Source organism: Papio anubis, chromosome 2, assembly GCF_008728515.1.
Source record: "Papio anubis isolate 15944 chromosome 2, Panubis1.0, whole genome shotgun sequence".
Lineage (NCBI taxonomy): Eukaryota > Metazoa > Chordata > Mammalia > Primates > Cercopithecidae > Papio > Papio anubis.
Window position 1 is genome coordinate 93,697,948 of NC_044977.1, and position 20,174 is coordinate 93,718,121.

The following is a 20,174-nucleotide window of genomic DNA, read 5'->3' on the forward strand; positions in this document are numbered from 1 at the left end:
GCACATGGATTTGGGAGTTGGATGGGCTGAGATTTTCCTCAGGGGAAAACAGACTTGCCCGTGAGGACAAGTCCAGGAGTTTATTTAAAAAATGTGCAGGCTGTGGCGATGATAACAGCAAGAAGACACTGAGTGATTGTGAAGTCAGTTAGGTTTCTTCGATCTGTAGTTTAGGCATGGACTAGGGGTGCTTTCACAGCCTCCAACATTGGCAAAGAGCTGGGGATTTCAGTTTGTCACAGGCTTTAAATAAGCCAGTGGTGTGACATGGATACCAGGAACCCTGATGTCCCAGCTGTGGTGTTGGCTATCAGTTGGTTGGGAAATAACCTTTTTTTTTTTTTTTTTTTTGAGATGGAGTTTCGCTCTTTTGCCCAGGCTGGAGTGCAGTGGCGCAATCTCGGCTCACTGCAACCTCTGCCTTCCGGTTTCAAGCAGTTGTCCTGCCTCAGCCTCCCGAGTAGCTGGGACTGCAGGTGCCTGCCACCACACCCAGCTAATTTTTGTATTTTTAGTAGAGACAGGGATTCACCATGTTGGCTAGGCTGGTCTTGATCTCCTAACGTTGTGATCCGCCCTCCTCAGCCTCCCAAAGTGCTGGGATTACAGGCGTGAGTTACCGCACCCAGCGGAAATACGTATTCTTTTAATAAATGGTAGCTCGTATTCCCTTGACCCACCCCATTTTAAGAACAAATCTACCCACGTGAGAGGTCACATAGATGCTATTGAGGTTGGTGCATCTGGTGCCAGGTTTGAGTGAAGGCCTTTGGCAGCTATCAGGGAAACTGTTTTAGGGGACCCAGAATTGACGTGAACAGGCCCATGGGACTAAGGTGTGTGTGGGAGGCGAAAGGTTATCATTTACAGGGGCCACCCACTGAGGTTTTCAGGCCTTTGCTTGCTGTCTGTTGGATCCAGCGAAAGTGAACACATAGTTGTTGGGCTTGCTCTTCTTCTTCTCTCCTGAGCTCAGCCCAAGGATCCTATCTACCAGCCAGAGTTTGTGGAGAAAGGTCACCTTTTGTTCTGCAGGCGTGACGGATCTGGAGATGGTCAGGTAGCAGCCACATGTCCTCAGGACCAGAGAGTCTGGGTGGTTGTTCCAGTCCCTGGAATGACCAGGTGGACCCCCTGTGCCTGACTCCTCTGGCTGTCCACTATGAGGCAATGGGGAAGGGGTTTCTGGGTGCCACGCAAAGCTGTCTCCCACCGGGGGAGAGGTCTTCCAATCTGCATTGACCTTTTTTTTTTTTTTTTTTTTTGAGACGGAGTCTCGCTCTGTCACCCAGGCTGGAGTGCAGTGGCCGGATCTCAGCTCACTGCAAGCTCCGCCTCCCGGGTTCACGCCATTCTCCTGCCTCAGCCTCCCGAGTAGCTGGGACTACAGGCGCCTGCGACCTCGCCCGGCTAAGTTTTTGTATTTTTAGTAGAGACGAGGTTTCACTGTGTTAGCCAGGATGGTCTCGATCTCCTGACCTCGTGATCCGCCCGTCTCGGCCTCCCAAAGTGCTGGGATTACAGGCTTGAGCCACCGCGCCCGGCCTGCATTGACCTTATCATTTGCCTTTGTGATTTGCTCACTGCTGCTCCCCTTGTGAGCTTAGAATGGTGAGGAAGTCCTAGTGGTTGTAAATTCTGCTTTGTGGTGGAGGAGACTTTTTTCTCCTTCAAGAGAAGGGAAATGGTGGGGTAGGGTGAGAGAATGGGGAGGTGACTTCATTGCTCACCATCAGTTAGTTTCTTAACTGACATTTTAGTTCCCTCCCCTCCCCAGACATAATGGAGATGTCTGTCCTGACTTAAGGGGGCTTAGTCCTAACTTAAGGGGGCTGCATTTGTTACTGTGGTTAGAGTCCCAGGCTGCAGAGGGACGCTGGTGTGTGCAGGCTCAATCTGCCCTCTTCTGCAGCAGCAAAGCTGGACTTTTTTTTTTTCCAAGCTTGAGAAAAGTCATTACGCATTGACAAGGCTGTGTCAGGCCTGAGTGCCAGCCACGGTTTCCTGCGTTCCCATTTAGCCAGGTGAGGGTCAAGAGAATCTGTTTAGGGTGTGAGTCAAGATAGTGAGCCACAGCCAGCTAGGTTCCTCTGGTTACTTTTATTATTAAGTCATTTTGACAGCAGAATTAAGGAAGATGGAAAAAATACTACCCACAGTTGAGTGCAAGTCCAGGAAGTCTTTGGCCATTTGTATGTATAGTATTGCCATGGTTGCGATCATGAGTGTGTAGTATAGGACTCTTCCCCCTGGCGTTCCTGTGCGTGTCTGTTGCATAGTGCTACCCTCGCTATTTTAATGCCTCCCCGGCCCATCACATGAATGCTGCCCTACAGGTGTTGGGCTCACTGCATAGTTCCACTTCTCCCTCTTGTGAGAAACACAGCTCTAAACACCTCTACATGCATTGCTCTTTTATTTCCTCGTGATGCCTTTTGGGACTGGAGTTCTTGGCCAAGAAATGACCGTATCTGGGGCTCTTGATGGGTTTGACTGTATCTCTCTGAAATGACACCAGGAAGAACTGTCAACTCTGTCATGTGATGTGGAGGAGCCCTAGACACCCTTGAAACCATTTGCATGTGAAAAGTTAGGAGTGGGATAAGAACAAAGGGCAGGGGTTCTAGAGGGAATTAGCCTATGCCTGAAGCCTGTCCTGCTGTTCTGAGTCCTGGCAACCTCTAGCTGTGTGACTCTGGATGGATTACTTAATTGCCCTGGGCTTCCATTTTTCTCATCTGTGGAAGGAGAAAGGAGTACTGACCTTATTAGATTTTTATAGTGATTAACTATTGATTATTTTCAATAATATCAATACTACTGTTTAATTAATGGAATAATCAGTTGCCTGGCACACTGTTATTACCAAAGAAATGACAGTGTTGTTGTAAGACATACAGAACAGAGAAGAGCGACATTTGGGTTTGGCACTGCCCAGAGCTCACCTTCTAATGGAAAATCTTCCAATTTTATGGAATCTAGTTAAAACCACACTTCCAAGAAGTGAGCAGGGTTGGGATTTTTGTCCTCATTTTGCAGGAGAGAAGCAGAGGTGCAGATAGTTGTTGGAAAGGAGGATAGAACAGACAACCGGGGATAAACAAGCAGCATATATGGTAGAAAGAACTGAGGATGTGGCAGCAGGGAGCTGGGCTTCTGTTTTATTTCCCAAAACTTGAGCTCTACCCAATGGAAAGAGTATTAGGTATGACATGCACAGACCTGGACCAGCCTCAGTTCTTGCATCTATGCAACAAGGCCAGTGATAACCTAATATGTGGGTGCTGTTGGAAGGCTCAGACAACAGAAGTTCCTATAACATGGGAAGTTAGCATGTGCCTCCTGCCTCCCTGGGTGGTTCCTTTAGTATTGGTCCAGCTGCTGTTAGTGTCAGGTGCTGCGAGCAGTGATGGACAGGCCTCTGAGAGCTTCTAGCCTAGGAAGGAAGACAGATGTCAAACAAAATCTCATGCAGGGAAATAAAGGTAAAATCATATGTCTGGGATGGTTATCATTAGAAGGCATGGGAAGAACACCTTTCTGCTAAAAGTGGTCGTGACCTTTGGCCCACACCGAGTTTTGTGGTGGGGTCCGAATTAAGGATTCTGTGGGGAAACTTCACAGATGGGTGGTGCCTGTTCTTGTAGCTGGGGGCCTCTTGATACCCCTAAGGGAATCAGATAGCAGATGGGTCATTCTTAATTTGATCCTCGTTAAAAATACTTTTTTTTTTTTTTTTTTTTTGAGACAGAGTCTGGCTCTGTCGCCCAGGCTGGAGTGCAGTGGCGCGATCTCGGCTTACTGCAAGCTCCGCCTCCCAGGTTCACGTCATTCTCCTTCCTCTGCTTCCCAAGTAGCTGGGACCACAGGCACCCACCACCACACCTAGCTAATTTTTTGTATTTTTAGTAGAGACGGGGTTTCACCGTGTTAGCCAGGATGGTCTCGATCTCCTGACCTCATGATCCGCCCGCCTTGGCCTCCCAAAGTGCTGGGATTACAGGCTTGAGCCACCGTGCCCAGCCCTAAAAAGATTTTAAAAAAATTGTTAGTTGATAAATAATAGCTGTATGTTTATGGTATACAATGTGATGTTTCAGTGTATATATACATTGTAGAAAGATTAAATCAAGGGGATTTCACTTTTTTTTTTTTTTTGAGACGGAGTCTCGCTGTGTCTCCCAGATTGGAGTGCAGTGGCACGATCTCGGCTCACTGCAAGCTCCACCTACCAGGTTCACGCCATTCTCCCTCTCAGCCTCCCGAGTAGCTGGGACTACAGGCGCCCGCCACCACACCCGGCTAATTTTTTGTATTTTTAGTAGAGACGGAGTTTCACCGTGTTAGCCAGGATGGTCTCAATCTCCTGACTTCGTGATCCACCCGCCTCGGCCTCCTAAAGTGCTGGGATTACAGGCGTGAGCCACCGCGCCCGGCCTTGATTTCACATTTTTTGTGGTGAGACTTTCAAATCTAGGCTCAGCAGTTTTGAAATATCCATTATTATTAACCGATCACCATGCTGTGCAGTAGCTTCGGTAAACACACTCCTCCTGTCTCTCTGGAACTTTGTATCCTTTGACCAGCATCTTCCCTTTCTCCACCTCCCTCACAACTGCAGCCTCTGTAACCACCCTTCTAGTCTCTGTTTTGGTGAATTCTACTTTTTATTTTCTTATTTTAATTTTTAATTTTTTTGAGATAGGGGTCTCACTCTGTTGCCAAGGCTGGAGTGCAGCGGTTCAATTACAGCTCACTGCAGCCTTGACCTCCTGGGCTGGTTGGTCCTCCCACCTCAGCTTCCTGGGTAGCTGAGACTACAGGTGTGTGCCATCACACCCAGCTAATTTTTTATAGTTTTTGTAGAGATGGAATTTTGCCATGTTGCCCAGGCTGGTCTGGATCTCCCAGGCACAAGCAATCCACCCGCCTCAGCCTTCCAAAGTGCTGGGATTACAGGTGTGAGCCACTGTGGCTGGCCAGTTCTAGTGTTTTAGATTCTACATATAAGTGAGATCATGCAGTATTTGTCTTTCTGAGCCTGGCTTATTTCACTTAGCATAATGTTCCCCAGATTCATCCATGTTTTTGCAAATGACGGGATTTCCTCTTTTTTTTTTTTTAAAGCCTGAATAGTATTTCATTGTGTGTATATACTGCATTTTCTTTACTCATTCATCCATTTATGGACACAGGTTATTTCCATTTGAGCTTCACTTTTAAAAATTAAAAGTTTAGTATCTACAGAGACTTGGGCAAAAAAAGTAGCGCTTTCAGAAAAGGATAATGTGCTCCATTCACATGAATGTTGTTACATTTAAAAAATGGGCTGGGCATGTGGGTCATGCCTATAATCCAGTACTTTGGGAGGCCAAGGCAGGAGGATTACTTGAGCCCAGGAGCTCAAAACCAACCTTGGCAATATAGTTAGAAGCTGTCTCTACTGCCCCCCCGCCAAAAAAAAAAAAAAAAAAAAAAAAAAAAAAAAAAGCAGTGCATGGTGGCACGTCCCTGTAGTCCTAGCTACTCCTATGCAGGAGGCTGAGGTAGAAGGGTTACTTGAGCCCAGGAATTTCAGGCTGTGGGAAGCTATGATTGTACCACTGCATTCCAACCTAGACAGCTGGACAACAGAGCAAGACCCTGTCTCAAAGAAATGCAAATGTAGATCAGTTTCTCTTCTGGTTGGCCTAATAGTAATAGGCCTTCTGTTTCCCAGTGTGGATCTGGGCCCTGGATCCTGGGTCCTGAGTTCTTGTTAAGTGCTTTCTTGGTTTTCGTGTCAGGGCAAGGGGTGAGTGAGAACAGAGGGAACATTTGGTTCCCTAAGAGGGACGCAGCAAGAACCAGGGTTCGAATTAGGCCCATCACCGATGGACAGCAGGACTTGGAACACTGCAAGATGTCAGCAGGCAGTTTTTCTTTTCTTTTTTTTTTTTTTGAGATGGAGTCTCACTGTGTCGCCCAGGGTGGAGTGCAGTGGTGCAATCTCAGCTCACTGCAACCTCCACCTCCGGGTTCAAGTGATTCTCCTCCTCAGTCTCCCGAGTAGCTGGGACTACAGGTGCCCACCACCATGCCCGGCTAATTTTTTAATTTTTAGTAGAGACAGGTTTTCACCGTATTGGCCAGGCTGGTCTCGGACTCCTGACCTTGTGATCCACCTGCCTTGGCCTCCCAAAGTGCTGGGATTACAGGCGTGAGCCACCGCGCCCAGCCAGCAGGCAGTTTTTCATGGTGCAGGGTTGTGTGGGGCCCTGTACCACATGGTGGACCCAAGTTGTCTTGCGTAATCCTCACATGCCCCTGCTAAAGTAGCACCAGCCCCACTTTGACAGGGGAGCAGACAGAGCCTCAGGGAGGTCCCACCACTGGTAAGCAGTGTGCCCTGATGTTCCCACCGCCTGCCCAGTCCAGGGCTGCAGGCTGGGCTTCCTGCATACCACAGCGCCTCCTACAGGAAGGACCCTGGAGGGAGGTTGGAACCAGGCCAGACTTCCCAGAGGAACTCGTCCAGTCTGGCTGCATATGAAGGAAGGGGAAGGGACTGTTCTTTGCCTTGCCCTCTGTGTGACCTTCCAAGAGGTTATTTCCTGCTGGGGCCAGCGGGAGTGAAGTCTCAGGGCAGTGGGAGGGGCCCTTTGCACACTAATGGTTCTGGTTGTTCCCTCTGCTCTCTTTCCCCCTCCGTCCCTCTGTCCACACTCCCACTCATCCTTTAAGGTGACACTTCCTTTGGAAAGCCTCCATAGACACTTCTTATGCCACCAGAAAACAAAAAACCCACTGCCTTCCCTGGCTTTTGACACCTTCCCTTTTCTCGTGTGGGTCGCTATCCCTTTGAGAATCTGAAGCGCTCCAGATTTCTCATCCACTAAGATTCACCTTCTCACACCTGCCTGTGTTTCTGTCTGGTCATTGACCTCTGGAATCTGTTCACCGAGGATAAGAATCCCTGCCCTGCTCTGTGGACACTAGGTGCCTACTCGTTACTCTTTCTCCTCAGTACCCAGCGTGGAGTATCTGGCACGGGGGAGCCAGTCAGTATTTGTCAACTAATCAAGTCTGCTGGAGGAGCTCTCTAGTGCCCCCCTTGAGCACGTGCAGCAAGAATAGGATCAGAGTTGACTTGGGCTGGCTCCCCACACTCCTGATACACACACACAGAGGGTATCTGGGCAGGGCCGCGCGATGGGCCTGGTGAGGAGCTGTACTGGCTCTGCATGCCGTGGCCTGGGCCTTGTGGTGCCATATGGATGGTGAGGCCCGGCGTGCCTGTCCTCTGAGTGGAGCAGGCCCTCCTTTCCACCGCTGAGGGCACATTGACAGGTGCTATCCCTTGGCGCCAGCCTTCGTCAGGCCCTGGGTATCAAGCCTCACCGTTAGAATGCCTGAAGGCTGCCGCACCCTTTCTCTTTGTCCCCTAAGCACCACCACCTTTTTGTCAAAGGCGCCTTCCTTCCCCCAGTGAGTCAGCAGCAGAACCTCAGTTGTTTCTGCTCCTCCTTGTCTCCCCACAGTGTTGAGGCACCTCCTTGTTCTAGTCCACGGCTACTGACCTAGTTCCCGTCCTTATCTCCAATCCTTATCTCTAGCCTCCTTGCTGTTCTCCCAGCCTCCCGCTCAGCGCTTTGTTCTTGCTCTGCTCAGAAGCCTTTAGGGAACACATGAACCCACAGGAGAGCAGTGACTCTTAGCTAATCCCAGCCTCTTGGATGGTAGTCCCCACCTGCTCCTGCTGACTCTTGGTGAAGCACTGAATGGGGAATCAGATCTGTCTTCACTGCACAGATCATCTGACATCATCTTCTAATGTCTTGGTGAAGCAGGTATTACAACACTGCCCTGTCTGCTCACAGGATTGCTGAGAACATCTGATAAGGATGATGGGCGTGGAAGCTTACCATGACCTCTGCAGAGGCACACCGTTCTGGGCCTGTGCCCCACTGGCTTTTCTGTAGCCCTTTCCTTCCTGCCCTGGCCTGATTCTCCCTGCTCTTCAGGCTCGACTGCTTCGTCTCCCTAAACTGCAGGCTTTTCTCCATCATTTCCTTCTTGTAATAGTGATATGATGTCAGTATGATTATCCTCATTTTTGTAGATGAGGAAACTGAGGCCAGACGGGTCGTATAACTTGCCCACGGTCACACAGCCAAGATGAAATGGAGCTGGGATTTCCCCGCTCCTGTGCACCACTGTGCTGTGCCTGCTGTAATTGGTGTCAGGCCTGTGGGTACAAATTGGTAACAACAAACGTCTGCCCTTTAGGAACTCTTGGTCTGGTCTGCAGAGAGAGTGGATGCTTGGATCAAGTCATCCTAGCAGCACATTGAGTGCAGGGGACCCAGAGTGAGGAGTTCTGCAGCCTGACGAGATCTCAGCCTGCCCAGGAGAAGCAGAGTCTATCCCCCTTGCTCCCTCCCAGTCTCTGGGCAGTAGAGATCTGTGCAGTTTCTGGTCCCAGGCATGGTGGTGTTCAGCCGACTTCTTACCACTCCCTCTTCAGGGTGGGTCAGATTCCGGGTGACTGCCCTACCTGCTAAATGCCCTTGGAACACAGCTCCCACCGCAGCCACACCCAACAGGAAGTCCCTCCACCCCAGCATGGGGCTGCACTGGCCCTGAGGATGGGCACAAGGTGACTCTGGGGAGCCTGCCAAGTTTGCCCCAGCATTGTCTGTCTCGTCCTGTCACCTTCAGGCACTATGTGCCCATCTCTTTTGATTTTTTTCCCCATCCCAGACCCAAATCAGAACTGGAAAGGCTCAAAGTGGGGCCAGTTTGGCCTCTTCTTAGGGGGCTGGGATTTTGAGGCCTTATTCTCTTAACTGTTGAACAGAAGGCAGTTTCCCATGGACATCATAGCAGGCGTACTCAGAGCTAATGAGGCATGTCACCTGGGGGTTGGAAAGTGTTTCTGTACCCATGAGTTGAGTCTCTAGCTTCTTCAGGAAGCTAAAGAAGGGTGGGAAGACCCTAGATGAGAAGTTGAATGTCTCTCTCTTAATCCTTTCCTGCTTCCCTTATTTCCTTCTGGAAGGGAGAGCTCTAGGCAGCAGCTCCTAAAAGTTTGAGTCCTTGGGAAGTCTTAGGAAGAGGGAGAGGCTTATTCCTCATCCCCTGAGCTCAAGTCCTCCTGCTTCGGCACACTTGCCCCCAGTGACAGTTCCCAGCCCTCATTTTAACCTTAACCCCCCTCCCAAACAGACACACAAACAGCAGCAAGCTGGGGCAGGTCCAGGCTGGGAGTGGAGGATCTCACCTGACTTCTGGTCTTCCCCTTTCCTCCCATGACACATTTTGTAGGCTACCACAGTGCCCGTTCAGTGTGTCAGCCCTCATGCCCACGGCGCTGGAGGAATGCCTTGTGAGCCCTGCCCCTGACACCATCAGGTGAGGCTGGGCCAGCTATGTGGGTCTGCTCTGCAAGCTGTGACAGTGCTGTTGCTTCGCTCTCATGTCTTTGTAGGGAGTTACCACTCCCAGGAATGCTCTGTCTTCTTTAGCTGCCTCGTAATCCCCCAGCGGGCATTTAGAATTGAGTTTAAGGATTACTTCCTTCCCCAACAACGCCTATCCCTTGCTAATTCCCTAAGTGTACGAGATACTTAGTAAAGCTTTCCTCGCTACTCATGGCACAGTTACATTTTCTAAGTCTGCTCCTTTGAGTAGACTTGAGATTCTTGAGGACAGGGTTCTTATTTTCTTTATCTTTGTACCCAAGGTAGACCTAGCCCACAAAGGAGACTGGGGGGAGCAAGGAAAGAGAGATCTTCATCTTACTGTGGGTGGGAAGGGACAACAGGAGGGCATAGAGCAGCCTCTCGTCTTCCTCCCTCCTCCTGTAGGCCTGGTGTTGATTGACCTGCTTCTAGCAGTGGCACTACATTCAGACAGCAGTGTGGATTGATGCTGCCCCCATGCTTCATGTGCCATCCAGAGGCAGGTGTACTCATCCAGTGAGGGATCCTTCCAGAGAGAGGAGACTGAGGAGCAAACCCATTGTTGAAATACCAAGTCTGAGGAGATGAGATGGAGGCATGTGCCAAAATTGATAAACCTTTAGCTGGTCTGATAAAGAAAAATGACACAAATTAGCAATATCAGTGAACATCACTACAGATCTTACAGACATTGAAAGGCTATTAAGAGAACAATATAAGTCACTTTGTGCCAGTAAATTCAGTAACTTAGGTGAAACAGACATCTTGAAAGACATAAATTAGTAACACTGACTGGAGAAGAAATAGAAAATCTGTACAGTCCTATAACTAAAATCTTTTCCCAAAGAAAACTTCAGGCCAAGATTGCTTCATTGAAGTCTTGTTGAACATTTAAGAAAGAAATGATACCAACCCTGCACAGCTCTAATTTTATTTGTAACAGTTTTGTCTCTGATAAAAAGGATTTCAAACATTAGGAAACAGGTCAGTCAGACTCTGTCCTGAGCAGGGCTGTATTTGAGACCCCCTGAAGTCCTTCCTCAAAGGCTTCTTCCTCCTGAAGGCTCTGGGACGAGGTGAGGGCATGGGTGCAAGGTCTAGGCGTGGAGATGTGGGCAGGGGTGAGACATGTGGGAGTACATCCATTAATAGGCAAGTAGGCTATGGAGAGGGCCCCAGCCCAGGTCATGACTCTCCTGCCCCCCAGCCATCAGCGTTCCTGAGGTTTACTCTTCTGGAGTTGGTGAAGAGGGTAGCAGTTCAATTGGTAGAGTTTCTGAAGGTTGTTTAGCCCAGGCTGTGGGCTAGGCCTTGAGGTGCTCTAGGAGATGCCCCGTGCTGAGAGGTTCTTGAAGGGAAGGGGTAGTAAAGCCAACTGTGAATAGGAATGGCCACAGGCCTGTGCCCTGGGCCTACGGTCAGACCCTGATATGCACTGGGTAGGCCCAGAGGATTCCTTTGCCTGGGAATCTTAGAAGGCTGCTTTGAGGAGGTGGCCTTTGACCTGGCCTCTAGGACTGGCCAGATGGTGTTTTCTTGGGGGTTATCAGAGTAGGTATTTCATGATTTGAGACAAAATGTGGGGTGTAAGAGTGTTCTGGACAGAGCAGATGTGAGGTTGAGATGAATGGCTATTGTCCTGGGGGTATGGAGACCCAGTGGGAGCTTTGAGCAGAGGTGCAGTGTGGTCTGACCAGTATCTTTGAAGAGGAGGCCAGGAATGTGGATTGATAAGATGGAGAGCGACTTAGGGGAGATAGGTTGGAGAAAGAGGGAAAAATGCAGGAGGCAGCTGTATTCTCCAGAGTAGAGGGGAAGGCTGGCTGGCTGGCAAGGGTGGAGGGGAATGGCTGGGGCTTGGTTGTGGTGGGGAGCTAAGGAGGTGGTAGAGGAGACTAGGGATTGGGAAGGAGGGAGAAGATGGCAAGATTTGGGAAGGGTGTGAGGTGGGGGGTGGGGATGGTGAGGCATTGAGTCTGATTTAAAGGTCCCAGGGTGAGCGAAGTGTCTCTCGATTCCTGGGGAGGCTGTGCACCTTGGGCCCTGCCTGCTTTCCTACTGAGTGTCCAGCAGGGCCTAGGCTTGGACTTGGGCTGGCTGTGGCCATATCTGAGCACTGGGGCCAGGTCTGAACTGTGGGGAGCGCAGGAGAGGCGAGTAGAATCAGAGCTCTCTAGAAACTCGGCACCACTCTTCCACTCTTGATAGCCTCTCTCTCGTCTCCTTGGCAAGAACGAGGGCCAGGCATCAGGACGACCTGGAGGCAGACTTGCAGCTACTGCTGATGGGTTCTGTGACTTTGGACAAATCTTTTCCTTTTCCCTGACCGCCATTTCCCAGGTTTTCCCATGGGTTAAATTGAGGATCTAGAATGGGTGATCCTGCGAGCCCTCCAGGTCTGAGGCTCTTTGAGTCTCTCAGGTAGGGGTGAGCTTCAAGTGGTCTGCTGTTCCCTCCACTGTCCCAGGCAGCAAGGGGCCATATCTTGTGATTCAGGCCAGTGTCACCAAAAGCGATTTTCATTCCCATGAATACCCATTATCCTATTTATGAATCACTCTTTGTCAGGAAGGCTGAGGTACACCTTGTCTCTCCCACTTATGTGGCCTGTTCATTTGTTCACCTGCTTCTGCCACAGATGTGGATCTTTATCTTTTTTGAGCCCCTGCTCTTAGCACAGCATCCCAAGCTGGGGTCATTTTTAACCTCATGCCGTCTGCAGAGCTAGTGCTGCACCCCACCTGCCAGATTGCTAGGCATTTTCAAAAAGTCATTTAGATAGTTGGGTGTTTTCTCATTTATTAATGAATAACTTGGCCTTTGCTGAGGCACTTGAATGTCTCTGGGGCTCCGGGAGGGTGGTGGCAGCTGTTTGACCTTGCTTGAGAGCTGAGAAAGGGCATGGTATTTGCAAAGCACTCCTCCCAAAGGCTGGACACTTTCCCGTAGTCCCCGCCTACTTCTGCCAGGTGGTTCAGGTTAACAGAACCCCTTTGGAAAAGAGTCTTCCTTTGTGGCTGGGGGTCTTGCCCCACCAGCCCACTGTGGGGAAAGAAGAGCCCTTTCTGCTTTTCCTTCTCTGCCCTTACCCAGGGCAGGTGTCTGCCACTACTTCCCCTGCGGTAGGCACTTCAGGGAGTAGCCTTCAGGGTGTCCGCTGGTTGGGAGTCGGGAAGGAATTTTTTGCTAGAATGTGCAGGCTCTGGCTTGCTTCATCGGCTTGTCTTTAGTCAGGGAGGGCTGCATGTGCCAGCAGGGCTCCTGTGGAAGCCCTGTCCGGGTCCCTGCAGCCCTGGGAGCCATTTGGAGGATCCTGATTTGTTTCTCAGTGAAGCATTTGTACTCTGTTCTCCCTTCCCTCTTTGGCCATCACCAAGCATCTGCCTGTCCACCCCAGAGCCTGCCTTGCCCAGTAGGGGTTGGTAGACTCTCCCCAGTCTCTCCTCGGTTTCTCCATTGCTTAAGAACACTGGCCAGAGCCCTCTGTGTTTGGCCCTTGCCTGACTTGACTGTCTTACCTGGCAATCATCGTCACCCCCTCCCCCAGCCCCAGTCACCTGCATGCTCTTCAGACCACACCCTGCCTTTGTTCAAGTTCTGCTTCCCACCGGGAATGCCCTTCCCACTCCTGTCCCCCATCCTGTATCACCCAATTCTGCCCAGCCCATCTCTCAGTAGGAAACCCCTCACCCCTTCCCCCAAGAACCATGTTCCACGTTGACCTCTCTCATGTAGCTGCTGTCACTTGGTCAGTTATATTGTTCCCGCTGCCTCATTGCCATGAGATGAGCTGCCCTGAGTTGGGGTAGGGGGCATCTTGATCTGTTCACATGACAGAAGCCTTTCTCTGGGCCAGGCCTCCAACCTAGTTTTGGTAGTCTGCTCCCCGGAGGTTGTGTGGCCAAGGAATGGCAGGGTCTGGTCGATGCCTGCAGTCTTCACATAAAGCAGATGCCATTCTTAGGAAGGCAGTTGTCAATGGCATAAATAAATGTTCTAGGAAAGGTAGTTCAAGCAACTGTTTTACTTACAATTTATATGCAGGCTCCAGCTCATTCTGTGTCCATCAGAGCAGGCTCCCTACTGAAGGAGCTCACAGATCTCTCTCAGAACACTGCTCTGCGAGAGTGGAAGGCAGGACACTGCCATAGTGAAGTACGCATTGTCACCTTCTGGAGTGCCAACCTGGCATGCAGGGAGACCCATGACAGCTCTGTCTTGGGACCTCTCAGTCCATGCCCTGGGCCCGAGATGTGGGCACACGAATTTGCACATGCGCACTCACGCCCTGTGTCAATTTGTCCACAGGCAGGCTGACCTAACGGTGGTAATCACATAATAAGGGAGAAAGTCCAGGAAGACATTTTCTGCTGCGGGTGGAAGCAGTATGGCAGTTTCTTTCTGTTGTAACCCCCAGTGCACCTGAGAACAAGCATAACATGTCAAAGTTAAAATGAACATGACTCTCTAGACTTAAAAAAGAGGTGCAGTTGGTGGGAAGTCAGAAGAACCAGATTAAGAAAATTTTCATGGAAACTTCAAACTAATTCCCCTTACCTCTGTCTCCCTGAATGTAGCACAGGCCTAGGCAGTGAGTCTTGTTATAAGCCTGGTCCTTGTTCATGTTACTTCTAAAGCGAACCAAATAGGTATTTCCGGAGAGGACTCTGGCCTGAAAGGTGTCTCAGGAGGCCCAAGCTCTCATCGTGCCCTGGTTGCTGGTGACTTCTTCCCCCAGTCTTCCCTAGCTTAGCAGGTGTTTCCATCTAGACCCATGAAGGTGACTGGTGGCCTGCCAGCATGGCCCTTCCATGGCACCAAGTGGCTGCATTTCTCACCATCTAAAGCCATCTAGCTCTTTCTGCGAGTGTTCTCTAAGGGCTACCAGGTACCTGGGACTGGGCTGTAGTTACAGATTTTTTGTTGTTGTTGTTTTTGAGATGGAATCTCACTCTGTCACCCAGGCTGGAGTGCAGTGGCTCAATCTCGGCTCATTGCAAGCTCCGCCTCCCAGGTTCACGCCATTCTCCTGCCTCAGCCTCCTGAGTAGCTGGTACTACAAGTTACCAGTACCACGCCCGGCTACCACGCCCGGCTAATTTTTTTTGTATTTTTGGTAGAGATGGGGTTTCACCATGTGTTTGCCAGGATGGTTGCGATCTCCTGACCTCGAGATCCGCCCACCTCAGCCTCCCAAAGTGCTGGGAGTACAGGCGTGAGCCACCGCATCTGGCCAAGAGTTACGGATTTTTAAATTCTGCACAGGCAGTGAGGCTCCAGTTGCGCCTATGAGATGCAGCAGGCATGTACCCTGCTTGGAGTCTGGGACACCAAGCTGGGCCCTGCCTGGTGTCCCCCTTCTGAGATGTCCTGTTCTTTAGCTCCCTGGGCTATGTGGACTGGAAGTAGGAGCTTTCAACTGAGCTGGTGGTTTTCTCCCTTTCTCTGCAGGACAAGGAAGATGGGGAGCCAAAGACCAAGCATCTCAGAGAAGAGGAGGAAGAAGGCGAGAAGCACAGGTAATGCCCGTGTTGCAGCTCCAGGCTCTGCTGTCTCCTCCAGCACTCATCGGTCTCCCAGTCTCTGGGTCCTCCCAACTCTGTTCAGTGTCTGCCTTGTTCCCTCCCCTCTTCTTTCTGCCATGGCTGTCTTGTTCAGACCTTAAAATCTCAACATCTCAGAAGGCCCTTGTTGAGGCCTTCTCTGCCTCCTTTCCCTCATTTTCCATTTGGCTGTTATTCAACCCCCAGCATTTTCTTTCTAGCCCTTACATTATGCCGTTTTACCCTTCTCATACACCTTTCGTGGCATGGTTCTCCATTGCCTGCTGAGTAAGTGCCCCTTCTGTACCTGACATGTGAAGCTCTGCCTGGGTCATCTGGCCTCGTCCAACCTCCTCTGTTTCCCTCTAGCCAGAGCCCTTTGTGGTCGGCCCTTGCCACCCCTGGCCACTCAGCATTTCCTGACCAGTCTTTTGTCCGTCCTGGAGGTCCTTCTCATCTCTCCTATACCTTTGATGTCTGGGTCTTCACATAGCGTTCGGCTCAAAGGGCGCCTGTCTCATTTTTCTGTGCCCCTCTGGCTTCATTTCTCTCTGTAGTATTTATCTTATTTTGTCGAATACTGTCATCTGGTTGGGTCCACTTAAGTTGCCTAAACACAGCACGTATGAGGGTCTTGGGTACCCTTCCCTCGTGACTGCAGGCACAAGGTCTTCCCCCGCAGTCTTGAGGGCTGCCACCTCCACAGAGCCTCAGATGCTACTTTGCCTCCCAAAAATCTGGAACCTGGAAACTTGCTGGAAGCAGTGTGTGGGGTGGGGCGAGGCAGAGCTGTGCCTCTGATCTTTGTGAACAGAGTGTCTGACTACCACTCCTGTGTCAGCAGTTCCAGAGGTCCCATGTCCTCCTTCCCATGCCTAGCCCTGAGCTGGCGCTCTCTTCCTGGGGTCAAACTGTGTGTCTTTCTGGACATGTTGCCTTGGTTTCCTTTGCTCTGAGCAGCTTCCTTCAGGCACAGGGGTATATCTCTTGATGCGCTTAGGCTCTGCTTTGCATAGGGGCAGCAGGAGGGGAGGGAATGCCCTTCAGAGGAAGCTGGGCGGTCACACCAGAGCAGGCTTTCCTGATGCCACAGCCTTTTTTCACCTTCACCAGTATGAGTAGAACCTCCCCACATGCGGGCCTCATCTCTGCCTTTGTAATCAGGAGCAATCACAGACACCATTTACAAAGTGTTATCACACCATCCTGAGAGCCCTTCAGAGTCCATGCCCCCTACTCGGGTTCAGACATGCTTCCAGCTCCATGCTGAGAGGCTGGTGATGCTAAACGCTGAGTGGGTCTGCTGCCACTGGGCCTGGGGCATTTTGTTGGGCCTTAGCCCCCACCTCTTGAAGGTCCCTGGATGGTGATGGGAAGACAAAGGCCAGTTAGTTGCTTATTTGCCAGGTGACCCCAACATATGTGGCTTTATGGGTGGGTGGTGGCATAGATTTCCCCATTCTGTGGTAACTACGTATTAGAGGCCCTTTGGTCTTCTGGTTTGTTCTTAGGTTCTCAAAAACTGGAACTCTGGCTGGAGCCTGAGTTCCAGTTTCTGGGCTCTGATTTGCTGGTGGTTTTTTCTCTTACTCCCACCCCTCCCGCTCCTCGATGAGAAAGAAGGGTTACTGGTTTAGCATGTGGGTGGGTGTGTCATACAGTAAGAGGCTTGAATGCTGAACCATGTGGTTGTGAATCTCAAACATGGTGTTGAGTGAAGGAAAAAGCAGGTTTCAGAATTGAGGCATACAGGGCAGGAACATTTATATCAAATTTAGGAACACAAAATGATATATGTATGTTTCTCAGTTGACAAGTACTGACTTTATTGGTTGTCTGCTCTGTGCAGGGCACCATTGTGGGCCCCTGGAAGGCAACAGTGGACAGAGTACAGCCCCTACCCTCATGGAACTGACATTTTCTGGAGGGAGACAGGCTGTTAGCAAAGAAGCAGGTGTGTGATAAGGTGTCAGGTGCTCCCAAGAAAGCAAAAGCAGAAGTGTAAACACATGCATGAGGAGTGATACCTCCGATTGACGCCTGGGGAAGCAAGGAGGAAACAGGATTCCGGAAAGGCTCTGTGATGTGTGATTTTTTTTTTTTCCTTTTTTTGAGATGGGGGTCTTACTCTGTCACCCAGGCTGGAGTGCAGTGGTGTGATCTCAGCTCACTGCAACCTCCAAGTGGCTCCCAGGCTCAAGCGATCTTCCCACCTCAGCCTCCCAAGAAGCTGGGACGACAGGTGCGCACCTCCATTGCTAGCTAATTTTTTGGTACAAAAACAACATGGTTTCACCAGGTTGCACAGGCTGGTCTCGAACTCCTGAGCTCAGGCAACACCCACTTCAGCCTCCCAAAGTGTTGGAATTATAGGTGTGAGCCACTGGGCCAGGCCAATGATGTGTAGTTTTGTTGTAACAAAAGAAAAAAAAGGGAAACAAACCTGTCTTGAATATGGCAAAATGTTGCTTTTATTGACTCTGCAGGAGGTGAGTACATGTGTTAGGTTATTGTGCGAACTTTTTTGTGTGCCTGAGATATACCATAATGAAGACAGTGGGGAAAAAAACCAAAGGGCATGTGTAGTTCCAGGCTCCTGTCAGTGAGTTCTAGATAAAAGGGGCCCTGCCACGTGAGGACCTGCTCCATATTAGGTCTTACAGGTCATTTGTAGTGGAGCACAGGACCTGCTCTGAGGCCCCGTCCTGAGCCCACTGAGCTGGGCAGGTGCAAGGCCCTGTTTTGTTTTCTCACTGCAGCCCAGGGACCAACCATGCTGGACAATGAATTGGGTTCTGCTTCAGCTCATCACATTCTTCTGATTTGCTCTCATCTGGCCTCTTTTGAGGCAGTGGAGTGTGGTGGAACGGGTTTGCCTCCCAGTTGTTGGGAGCTTGGCTTTCAGGGCTGTCCTTCTAGAGACTTTGGGCTGGTGGACTTCTAGCATCCTGTACCTGGCAGGGCCTGCCGCTTGGTCACTCCTTTGGTTGCCAGGAAGCCTAGCCTTAGCAAGGAGTTGTGCCTGTATTTGTAGGCCCCAGAGAAAAACAGACTCTTCTGACTTTAACAGATCCCCAGAGCAGAGGGCTTGCTTGGGTTATTTAGGAAGGCAGATTAGAACATTGGTTGCCCTAACAGAGAGCCAGACCCCATATGGACTTAACTTTAAACTGCAGGGTCCAGGGCTTGAGGATGATGGACTTTCCGGGAAGAACAGGATGTAGCAGAGGCCGTGTCCATCCCAGGGAGGAGGATCTTGCTTTTTATTTGTACCCCAAGTCTGGAAAGAGGCTCTCACGTAGGAAGCTTATGGATTGGGAGCTGATTCCAGAGAACTCCCTAGGCCATAGCCCCTGCTGCAGCCTCCTTTGCCACTGGGGAGAAAGAAGTGACCTTCCATTCCATTGCAGGGATGACCCCTGAGGCCATTCACCAGTGAGCATCCTTCCTTGGCTTCTGGGAGGCGAGAACAACCTACTTCAGTCAGGGTCACTCTGGGTTGAGCCCAGGTGCCAGGTGGGAAGCCCTGCTGACACCAGCCATTCTGGAGTGTGCTGAGAGGAGTGTGGTGCCCACTCTGAGGTGCTTTCAGCTAACACTGTCCTGCCTTCAGTGGGACAAGGCCTTATGGAGAACATGCCTTTTAAGTCTGGAATCCAGATGGTAGGGTTTGGGCGGCAAAGGTCCAGAGGCATGAATCTGCAGTGTGGAAGGGTGGCTGGTATAGCCTGTTGTTGGGGAGGCATGAACAGACATCACGCCAACTCTCCTTTACACAGTGTCAGTGTCCCTGGGGGCCCCTTCCAGTCTGACCCGCTCACCATCTCAGGAGTGACACCAAGGGAGTTAAACAGATCTGTGTCTAAGACCCAGGGCCGAACCTGGATGGGAAAGGCTGAGTTGTCTCTGATGCTGCCTGACCCAGGCCCTACAGGGAAATGGAGGTGGTACCCTCCTCTTCTCCTTCTTCCCTAGTTTCTCTTACATCCTGACCAGGATTTCTCCCTGAGTCATTCCATCCCACACTGCCACTCAGCTCTGAACTCTAATGACTGGATGACCCCAGGGCCTGCTGCCTGTGAGTGTCTCCGCTCCCTATGTCCCATTAGCTGACAGAGAGCAGGGTCCATCTGCCTCAGTTACCCTCCAGGTCACTCAGTGTCCCTTGCCTGGTGGTCAGTTCCATATATTGATGTAGCTAGTTCATCGTGCTTTAGATTCTTGGTTCAGCAGCAGTCCCTGAGATGAAAGGACCTAGACAGATGGAGCAAGGTCAAGCTTTGGAAGTGGTTCCCACGTTTGAGGCCAAGCCCTGCCAGTTATTAATTCTCTAACCCTGGGCGAGTCACATTGCCTCAGTGAGCCTCAGAATCTTCAACCAAAGGCGGAAAAAAATGAAATAAAACTTGCTTCAACCTGATGAACAGAGCAAATGCCATACCTGTTTGCTCAGCTAGTGCTGGGGCTCTGGACAGAAGGAAGGCACCCTGAGAGTGAAAGGACTCTGGACACACCTGGAAAAGGCAGAAGTAACTTTTACATAAAGCGTGTGCCAGCTTTGCAAATAAGGCAACAGTTGGGGGAAATGTGAGGCAATGGATGGGAGTAGAAATAAGCAAACGTGACCTAGAAGTTTGTGATTAGGAACCACTTTGTACAGCCTCGCTTATTTGCTGCATTAGATAGTCCTTGGAAATAAGCTGAGTGGCCTCATTTTGCAGATTCATTTGTCTAACCAGATACCCTGTAGGACCAGGGTTTGTGGCTAAGTAAATGAAAATCCAACAGGATTGGAGGGAGCCACCCCAGGACTTTGCCCCTCACCAGCCATCCTGAAGAGTCACCCGCCTGCCTACGTGTGTTCCTGCCCCACTGCCTGAGGAGACCTTTTCAGAATTATTGTAGCTGTTCTAACAGTTCCTTTGCCTTTCCTTACGTATTTTATAGTCAGCTTGTTAATATCTATTTAAAAAAAAGCTTGCTGGGATTTTGATAGAAATCAGTGCAGATTCCTTTTTAAAATTTGTATTACTGTCCTAGGATAAATCCTGTCCCATCCCCATACAACCAAATCCCCATTGGGTGGGAGTGAGCTCCAGCAGCTCGACCAGCCCAGGCTCTGTGGGAAGAAAGGATGCATTCCTACCCCTAGATGGGCCCTTCTTCTCTGGGCTGACTCTTCCCTGTC

General features: G+C 50.4%; 1 protein-coding gene across 3 annotated transcripts in view; it reads left to right on the forward strand.

Moving 5' to 3' along the window:
* CCDC12 (coiled-coil domain containing 12) overlaps positions 1 to 20,174 on the forward strand; it is a 56,617-nt gene that overhangs the window by 21,915 nt on the left and 14,528 nt on the right. For all 3 annotated transcript variants that reach the window (XM_017955483.3, XM_009200930.4, XM_009200931.4), the window contains one exon: positions 14,895 to 14,962. In XM_017955483.3, coding sequence (XP_017810972.1) covers positions 14,895 to 14,962 — 68 coding nt within the window. The remainder of the gene's footprint in view (positions 1 to 14,894; positions 14,963 to 20,174) is intronic.